Source organism: Ailuropoda melanoleuca, chromosome 17 (assembly GCF_002007445.2).
Source record: "Ailuropoda melanoleuca isolate Jingjing chromosome 17, ASM200744v2, whole genome shotgun sequence".
NCBI classification, from domain to species: domain Eukaryota; kingdom Metazoa; phylum Chordata; class Mammalia; order Carnivora; family Ursidae; genus Ailuropoda; species Ailuropoda melanoleuca.
In genome coordinates this window covers 6,798,165-6,808,054 of record NC_048234.1, presented here as the reverse complement: position 1 = coordinate 6,808,054, position 9,890 = coordinate 6,798,165, and the positions used below count along the sequence as shown (strand labels likewise).

The 9,890-nt window shown below is 47.1% G+C and overlaps 1 protein-coding gene across 1 annotated transcript in view; it reads right to left on the bottom strand.

Annotated features, from left to right (window-relative positions):
• Positions 1 to 979: 979 nt before the first annotated feature.
• Positions 980 to 9,890, bottom strand: part of MAP2K4 (mitogen-activated protein kinase kinase 4) — a 152,696-nt gene continuing 143,785 nt past the window's right edge. The window contains exons 12-13 of the mRNA XM_034647282.1: positions 4,795 to 4,840; positions 980 to 3,588 (exon numbers count right to left, since the gene is read on the bottom strand). Of these exons, the coding sequence (XP_034503173.1) occupies positions 3,475 to 3,588; positions 4,795 to 4,840 (160 nt within the window). The 3' untranslated portion in view covers positions 980 to 3,474. The remainder of the gene's footprint in view (positions 3,589 to 4,794; positions 4,841 to 9,890) is intronic.

Genomic DNA, 9,890 nt, shown 5'->3' with positions numbered 1-9,890 from the left:
CACTATCACCTGACTTTGGGAGGCTACAGTCAGGAGCAACTGAGATGAACAGCACAGGAAGGCTCCCACGAGGCAGGAAGCACACAGCCTCCCTATTTCTCATGATACTGTCTTGCAGAGCTGGGGTCTGGAAGCACCATAGGCTGTGCCCTCGCCTAGCAGCAAAGGTGGAGCTGGGGCGGTGGGGGGGTCAGGATATTGACAGCCATCCCTCGGAGAACGTTTGAGACTTACCGTACCTGGTTCTGGAGCGATTACTTCCTGCACCTCAGAGCAGGTTAGAAACAGGCATAAGGAAAGGGTAAGGTGCCGAGTCTGCATGTGATCAGTGAGCCAGGGTCTGGTCAATGACCGGGAGGTGGTGGTAGCGTAACGGGTAAATTCAGTGCCGGAGCTTTGAAGCTCCTGTCTCCCATAGCTTCCGGGCCTCTGTGGCTTTTTGCTCGGCTCCGTCTGTCCTCCCCCCCATCATTCTGACCCAGAATTCTCCTCCTCGTCCTTCTGTCGTGGGTAGTGGGGACTGCAGTCGGAGCTGGTGTCTCGTGCCCACCCGGCAGCCCCGGCACGAGGAGCAGAAAGCAGGGCTGGCAAGCAGGCACCAGGCAAGGCAGCCCAGGCTCCCACGGGCTGTGTGTCTCCAGCATGCCACAGGTTGAAGAACGGTACCCCTTTTCCTTTAGCGTCGAGAAAGCTAGGGCAGGGGAGGGCAACCGGCGAAGGAATAAACTTGAAGAGGAGACCGCATCCCACCTGCCTGGACAGAAAGCAAAGCAGGTGTTTCACGGATACACCTGCAGTTTCAAGATGAGTAAGCAAAGAGCGACAGCACCTGCAGGATGGGAGGAGGGAAAGAACGGAGCCATAAACACTTCCAGAAGAAGAGAATTTCTCCCAACGTGAAATGCACAGATAATTTAATGGAATTTACTTGATTTTCCCCTCTCAGGGTCTGACTTCAGGAAATCAAATTACAAAGTCATCATCACAGCCTAGATTTATTACAACTGACCTGCAGGCAAAAGGATAGAACTATTACATAAACACTTCGATTCCATGTATATATCTTAAATAGAGGAGGAATTCAAACAAGAATACAGGATAAAATATTCCAAAGCTCCAAGAAGCAGTTATGTTACTGAGCTCCATTTTTACAGACAAATAAGGCAATATCCCTGCACATTAGCTTTTTGATAATTTTTATACATTTTTCTATGGTACAAGAGAAAAATAACCAGAGCTCACAATGTACAGTTCTTACACTATTTTCACAGTTTGTGAACACTATACACCCTTTTGTTTTAATAAAGATACATTGTAATAAACTCCTTGCCCTTAAGTTTATAGTTTATAATAATCTATGATTAATACACTAAAATTGCCTTTTGATGTGGTCATCCACACAAGAGAACGGTCAGATGAAGCTCCTGGACAGTCAGAATTGCTTTTATCCCCACGTGTCTGATGGCAAAGTGACCCTAGGCGGAGCCAGACGGGAAGTGGACAGAAGAGCAACAGATTTCCTCTTGAGTCCCTGGGAGCGACGGAGGATGATGGCTTCGTGTGGTCGAAGGAAGACGTGCAGCAACGCTTCCTTCCAGAACACTGGGAAATCTAAGGTTTAGGAAGCCAGGCTGGGGGAGAGCTGGGGAAACTAGGCGAGTAGACCAAAGTGATAATTCATTTCTGATTCTGAAATTTACAGGGATGTCACTTGAAATGGCACCGTTCTCCCTCGACTGTTTTACAGCATTTGGGACGGTCGCCCTGGGCGGGGGCCCTGGCACCACCTGCCACCCTCTGGTTCTGACGGCGCCACCTGCCTCTCGGCCCACGGCTGCTGTCTGTCCCCTGCGCTAGAACCGCGCACAGCGCTGCTTAACCCCACGCAAGGCCGGACGCCCAGGGCCAGCGAGGCCACAACGACACAGAAGGGGAGCCCAGCTCCCGAGGAGGTGAAGAAGCATAGCAACGGGAGGCGGGTTTCAATGGCCTCACAACTATTCTGGGGTGGTCTGGGGGCTTAGGGGGCTTGATGGGTTTGGGGGTTGTTTTTTAATAGGGTTTTTTTTAATAGAGTTCCAATTCCAAAAAATAACAGTGATCTGTCAGAGACTCTCACAGGTGATGAGCTTCTCTAAGGGACTCTGCCGTCTCAGACCCTCCTCCGGTCAAACGCTCCTAGAAGACGCTCCCTTCACCTACCACGTCAGCAGGGCCCCACGTTTCTCAGCCTTTCAAACGTTAGAGCGTAGGAGGGATCTGGGGCTAAACATCCCTGGTAATTAAAAAGGGGTTTGATATAGGAAGGGGGGGGGAAGGCAAAATATTGGATTAAGCAAAAGTCACAGAGCGGCGACAGCCCAGATAGGCAGGGAGGGGGATTCAGAAACCGAGATCTGGGCCAGTGAGAGCAAAAGACTGAGGTTTGGTCTTATGCTGCCTACAAGCAATCTCTATGTAATCAGTCAAGGCACATCGCTTCTAGCTGCTTCTCCCTGGGAGCGAGCTGTGATGGCTGAAGGATCAGGCTTGGGACCGAGGGGATACGTAGCTGCTACGAGTCGTCCCAGATCAGACGCTAGGGTTGGAGACATCTGTACACTCTGCCCTCCGTACGTTGTTCTTGTTTCAGTCCGGCTGGTCTACGGCAGATGGGACATCAAGTTGGCGGCACACCGAATTCTGAGAATGAAGATTCTTGGGATCAGCACCTTCTTTGACGAGTGGCAGACTCCTGAGTCTTCCCGATGAAGAGCAGAAGGACCGGTAAAGGAGAGAAGAACACATTCTGTCCTGTCTCAATATTTCACTGTCCACCTCTTTGAACGCAACATGGTTTTTGGTAAAGATAAATTCATTCTAATTTCATGTGATATTTCGAACAGGAAATTTGGCTGAGCACATCGATCCCCGAACATCGACTGTGACGGTAAAGCAACAGAATATCAAATCAGTAAATCTATTGCACTTGGTGAAGAAAGTAAATTCCTCCTTTGTCTCCCAGCTCCAGAAGGCCGTGTGTCTCGTCGGCTGCACCAGCTCTTCTCACTCCAGCCCAAGTCTCTCTGTTCAGACATAGCACGTCCATCACCGCGCCCTTCCGGCACTTGGAAGTCTGACAAACACCATTCCAGTAGCTGCGCCTCCAGGTTTCGAGTCTAGAAATGAATTTAAGATGTGATCTCATCACAGTCAACAAATTGATCGTACTGACTTCCACATTTCATGAGTAAGTTCATCACAAAAGAGCAGGATGAGGTCTCTCTGACCAGCACTAACACTGTGTGATCCGTCGGGTGTCACGGGGATGCACGTTCTAGGTGACGGGAGTAGACAGACATGATGGAAACGAACACCAAATTTATTGCACATGGTGTCTGGGCGAGCAATAAAAACACTGTGATACGGGATGAAAATTCTTTACGTCTTGCTTCCTCTCAGCCCTTTTTTCTCGAGTCTGACGTAGCAGCGCCATCAGTCGACGTACATGGGAGAGCTGGGGGTCGCTGGCATCTGATCCAGGATTTTACACACGTAGCAGGCGACCTCTACGCTACGCTCTTCATACATCAAAATAAAGGGATGTTTCTGCAAGAAAATTGAACAGGGAGAAAGAAAAGACAAGACATCAAAGTTCGTGTCAGAGCCCACACTGAGCTTGTCCCAACTGCGACGGGGCACAGAAGCGAAGGCTCCAACCACACGTGGCCGCACAGAATCGTGGCAGCGGCTCAGAGAGAGGCAAGCGGAGACGCAGCGGCGGATGCAGGCATGCCCGATCCGGACGAGCCGCCAGGGCAGCGGAGTCGGGAAACTAATCTCTACACCGGGAGCAAGTGTTGAGGCAGAAAGCGGAGCTGGGGCCTCTGCTGCCATCTGAGAGCCAAGAAGAGCTGCAGGAAGACCGGCTGCCGTTCCTCCTGGAACACAGACCTCAACTTCACCTCCCATTTCCCCACGAGCAGAAGAAGGATCTTAGAGGAAAGACTGCCAGTGCCTCAGACCCCGTTCCAAGAGGGTCAACGGGATCCCATCCCGGGAGCTTCTGCCCCGCCTCCCGCAAAGCACCCCCCCACCGGTCACATGCCATCTCTGTCAGTACTTTTCTTCGCGGCTCCTCTGAGTCCGCTGACCGCGCATGCGTAGAGTCACCGCTGGCGCTGACCACAGGCTGGACCTAACGCCCCGCACAGCTAGACAGCGGGTCTTTCCTAAACAGATCCCCGCATTATTAGATCGGGGTTTTCTTCGCTGCCGACACCGATGCCACATCCAGGACAGCTTACGGCGCCCGAGTCCCAGGGATGGGCGAACCGTCAGAGACGGGAATCCGCTGTGTGAAGCAAATTTGCGCGAGAGCATTTCATGAAGGCAGAAGCAGCACAAGAGAGTCTCTCGGGCTGTTACGCACACACAGACCGTGCAGGGGAAGGTGGCTCCTTTAAAGCGAGCGGTACAATTCTCTGGGGTAATGTTTATGACACGTCAAGGCCAAAATTTTCCGTGAGAATCCAGCTAGTAAACTGATAGGAAAATTATAACTTCCAATGTGCTCTTTCCAAATATCTGTTTCAAACATTTTTAAAAATTACTCAGTTAGGTCAAGCTGTTTGTCTGGACGCAGAGGACCGTTACTTGCGTAGTAAACTGGCACGCTAAGCGAATTCGCAGCGAGGAAGTATCTCAGCTTCCCAAAGGTAAAAAAAAAAAAAAAAAAAAAAAAAAAAAAAAAAAAAAAAAAAAAAAAAGAATATAAAATAAAAGAAAATAAAATTCCCGAAGTCTCATACTCACCAGAAGTTCTTTATACTTTGGCCTTTTGGATTCATCCTTCGTAAGGCTAAAATAACATAAAAATACCATTAATAAAATGGAGACACAGTTACCAAGTATTTTTCTTTTCACAAACGAAATATTACAAAGAATCAAGCAGTTTTTTCCTTCAGTTACAAAAGTAACAATGAGGACAACCCACCAAACATAAAAAACACAAAAAATTAGACAATCTATAATCTAAGGATTTACCCTGAGGATATTCAGTGTAGAAGCATTAGTGAAAAATCAGAAACGAGGTAACCACTGAAAATTGGATAAATTATGGCACAGATGCATGGCAGAATACTGCACAGTTAAATATATGAATGTGTAAGTATAAAATTTTGTGTGCGCGCACGCATACGTGCACGTGTTTTCTAAATATATACACGGGTATTTTTTTTTTTAAGATTTTATTTATTTATTGGACAGAAGAGAGACAACAGCGAGAGAGGGAACACCAGCAGGGGGAGTGGGAGAGGAAGAAGCAGGCTCCCAGCCGAGGAGACTAATGCAGGACTCAATCCCAGGGCTCTGGGATCACGCCCTGAGCTGAAGGCAGACGCTTAATGACTGAGCCACCCAGGCGCCCCTCTAAACGTATACACGAGTATTTATACAGACACTGCCTCAGAGAAGCCAGAGTCTGGGAAGTAAACTACATACAAACTTTATCAATTATCCTTAGATTTTGAAAATTTTTGCATTCTGAATCTCAATGCTGTGTTCTCTGGTCCAAAAGTCGACAACGTGGCAACCTCACTAAAGACGATACTGATACACGGAACCCTCCGCCCGGACGATATTCCCCCTTGAACCCTACCTTGTCTAGTTCATGTTGCCAGAAGTATCTTCATGTTGTTTCTATTTCCCAGATTCGTCCTGGACTGTATCTTAATCACCCGTCTCCTCCAACTTCAATTAGATGCATTTTTTTTTTCATTATCAAAAGTTAATTAGGGGAACCAGGGTGGCTCAGTCTGTTAAGTGTCCAACTCTTTGATTTTGGTTCAGGTCATGACCCCAGGGTCGTGAGACTGAGCCCGTGTCAGGCTCTGCGCTCAGTGGTGAGTCTGCTTGAGATTCTCCCGCTCTCCCTGCCCCTCACCCCACTTGTTCTTTCTTTCTCTCAAATAATGAAATCTTTTTTTAAAAAAAGCTAATACTGGCAACATGGTTCAGCGATTTCTACAGTTGGCGCCGTGTTCTGTGTTGCCCAGACTGCCGCTACACGGAATTCACGAACGCACGGCGCCCCCCAGCAGCCAGCCACCAGCCTCTCAGGGGCGACCCCGGTGAAGACAGCCACCTTAGCCTCCCTGGGGCAGCCTGAGCTAGTGACTGTGCCACAAAAGGGTAGAGAAATCCAGATCCTTGACCACGTAAGGCCGACCTCGGAGGGCTGCCCCCGGAGGGCCACCCCAGCAGCACGGCTCGCTCGGGGGTCCACGGAGCCCCCACTGAGAACGCACTACAGCCCAACTTCAGCTCGAGAGCTGCTGCAAGGTCACTGCCACCTCATCAGCTTTCTGCACACCGTTCTCTGCCTTCCAGGGAACCAACCTGCAACCCCCTTCTGCTGGGTTCATACCCCTTCTTGGCCAAGTCTCTCTTTTCTAACAAACTATGAGTGGTAAACTCTTAGTCTTTCCATCCCCCAAAAAAATCTGTATTTCCTCCTTGTTTTGAATGATAACTGAATGCCCTGGTATAAAACTGGAGGACAAGGTTAACAATTATATTTCTTCCATACTCTGGAGCTATGACTCGTTTTCTGGCAAATACTATTGCTGATAACAATTTGGTAGCAGTCTAATAAATTGCTCCCTCACAGACATTCTATCTTCCTGCTAACTTATACCTTATCATTGTTCTGCACTTACTTCAATGCATTTAGGTATAAATTTACTTTGGTTTATCCTACATGGTACTGAGTCTTTAATTTCAATCTGAGAACATATCCTAGATCATGTCTCAAATGCTTTTCACTATTGTCTCCAATATTGCTTCTCCACTTCCAAAATTATCTTGTCATTTTCACTACATACATCTGAGAAGTTCCCGTTCTATTTTCCTTGGTACTTAACTGCTTTTTTTTAAAAAAGATTTTTTTTTTTTAAGATTTTATTTATTTATTTGACAGAGATAGAGACAGCCAGCGAGAGAGGGAACACAAAGCAGGGGGAGTGGGAGAGGAAGANTCATTTTCACTACATACATCTGAGAAGTTCCCATTCTATTTTCCTTGGTACTTAACTGCTTTTTTTTTTAAAGATTTTATTTATTTATTTGTCAGATCGAGAGAGAGAGAGAGAGAGAGAGAGAGTAAGTGCACATAAGCAGGGGGAGCAGGAGGCAGAAGGAGAAGCAGACTCCCNAGATTTTATTTATTTATTTGTCAGATCGAGAGAGAGAGAGAGAGAGAGTAAGTGCACATAAGCAGGGGGAGCAGGAGGCAGAAGGAGAAGCAGACTCCCAGCTGAGCAGGGAGCCCGACACAGGACTCAATCCCAGGGCCCCAGGACCACGACCTGAGATGAAGGCAGACACTTAACCCACTGAGCCACCCAGGCACCCCTAAACTGCTCTTTGATACAGTTTAATCTGTGTCATGTTGGGAAATTCCTCAGGCTTATCTGCCAACTTCCCCAATTCTGTCCTCAATTGTTTCCAGTCTACAGTTCATCAAATCTGCTGTCCTTTGTAATGATATATTTTTTCATTTCTAAAACTTCTATTAAGTTTTCATATCCAACTATTTCTTTCATTGCTGTTTTACTTCTTCCTCAGTTTTAACAGAACTTACACCTTCACTTCCTTGGACATCCTAAATACTTTAGGATTTTATTTTTAACTATATTCGAGACTATACCATAAACTCAGCTTGATTTAAAGTAAACTCACGTTCTGTTTTATTAGTTCATTTTCTTAGCATTAGATCCCATGTATTTTGGAATTCGGGTTTGCAGGGTGTGCACGCTTATCCATACCTCTGTTCAACAATTCTCTGAGCGCCTACTAAGTACTATGAACTGAAGCAACAGCTAGACAGACAGCAGTTTCATATGCTCGGGTCCACCGGTATAGAACAAGGTCCCATAATGGCTCTTTGGAGTTCCCGTCCCCTGCTGACGTTAGGATTATTACAGACCCAGTCCTCTGGTTATCTATGACCCCACCACTGCAGCAAACTGTGGCCCAGGCAGCGACTGACACGAGTATGTCGTTCACTCCCCAGATTCTGTCTTCTAAGCAGAGCCGGATCCTGTGGATCCCTGTCTAGAAAAGAGCACTGGTCAACCTTCGATGCCGCAGGAAGTAACGTCCCAGCTGCCACTGCCTGCTTCTAGGCCTGGGGAGAGCAAGGCCAAAGCCGCAGACCTCCACAGCATTTTATACGTCCTTCCATCCAGCTGCCATCCACGCTGATATTTACTTTGTAAAGCTGCCACGACTTTTTGGTTTTCGATTTTTCCATGTCATTTACTGGAGCAAAAAGCTGCCAACGTAGAAACTCATGATGCCACATGAGTAGGAGCGTTGAACCAAATTATTAACACTATCTTCTGTTTCAGAATTCCTGCTGCCATTAGCAATCATGTTAACCCCAACTAGTTAAGCCCCGTCACCCAAGAAGGTAGCCACATGTCAAGTTCATTCCAATGAAATAAAATTTTAAAATGTATTCCCTTAGCCACCTCTCAGGTGCTCTGGGCTGGGCAGGGAGGGCTGCGACACATTTCCATCATCTCCAAAAGTTCTGCGGCAGCCTCAGACCCACTTTTCAGTTTACTGATCTCCCTTCAATTACGCTGAATCTATCTGCTGCTTTTCATCCAGCTACTGAGTTTTCAGTTTATGCTTTTTATGTCTGGACGTTCAGTTTGGTGCTTCGTAAGTTTCTGTTTCTTGCTTATATTTCCAAGCTTCTTCTTTGTTTTTCTTTAAATTTATGAAAAACTTCTTTCTGACTCTCATTATTCTCATATCTGAAGTCCTCAGATGTATTCCTGCTATCAGTCGTTTCTACTAGTTCTCATTCCCTGGATGAATGTTGGAATTTCTCCTCAACAACTCATACTGCTTTTGACTTTACCTTTGGGAATTCTTGGGTCCCAGCTTGAAGGATCTGGTCTTGCTTCTGCCGATCGACTGAGTCTTTCCAATCAGTACCCTATTACAATACTTACCTGCCCTAATTTATTTCTTTAAGTCACTTTTTTTTTTAATTGAAGTACGTTGATACACAATGGTCATTGGTTTCAGGTATACAACAGTGATTCAACAAGTCTATATATTACACTGTGTTCCCACCTGTCACCATACAACGTTATTACAGTATCACTGACCGTGTTCCCTACGCTACACCTGTCACCCTACAACGTTATTACAGTATCACTGACCGTGTTCCCTATGCGGCACCTGTCACCATACAACGCTATTACAGTATCACTGACCGTGTTCCCTATGCGGCACCTGTCACCACACAACGCTATTACGGTATCACTGACCGTGTTCCCTATGCGGCACCTGTCACTGTACGCTATTACAGTATCACTGACCGTGTTCCCTATGTTGCACCTGTCACCACACAACGCTATTACGGTATCACTGACCGTGTTCCCTATGCGGCACCTGTCACTGTACGCTATTACAGTATCACTGACCGTGTTCCCTATGTTGCACCTGTCACCACACAACGCTATTACGGTATCACTGACCGTGTTCCCTATGCGGCACCTGTCACTGTACGCTATTACAGTATCACTGACCGTGTTCCCTATGTTGCACCTGTCACCACACAACGCTATTACGGTATCACTGACCGTGTTCCCTATGCGGCACCTGTCACTGTACGCTATTACAGTATCACTGACCGTGTTCCCTATGTTGCACCTGTCACCACACAACGCTATTACGGTATCACTGACCGTGTTCCCTATGCGGCACCTGTCACTGTACGCTATTACAGTATCACTGACCGTGTTCCCTATGTTGCACCTGTCACCACACAACGCTATTACGGTATCACTGACCGTGTTCCCTATGCGGCACCTGTCACTGTACGCTATTAC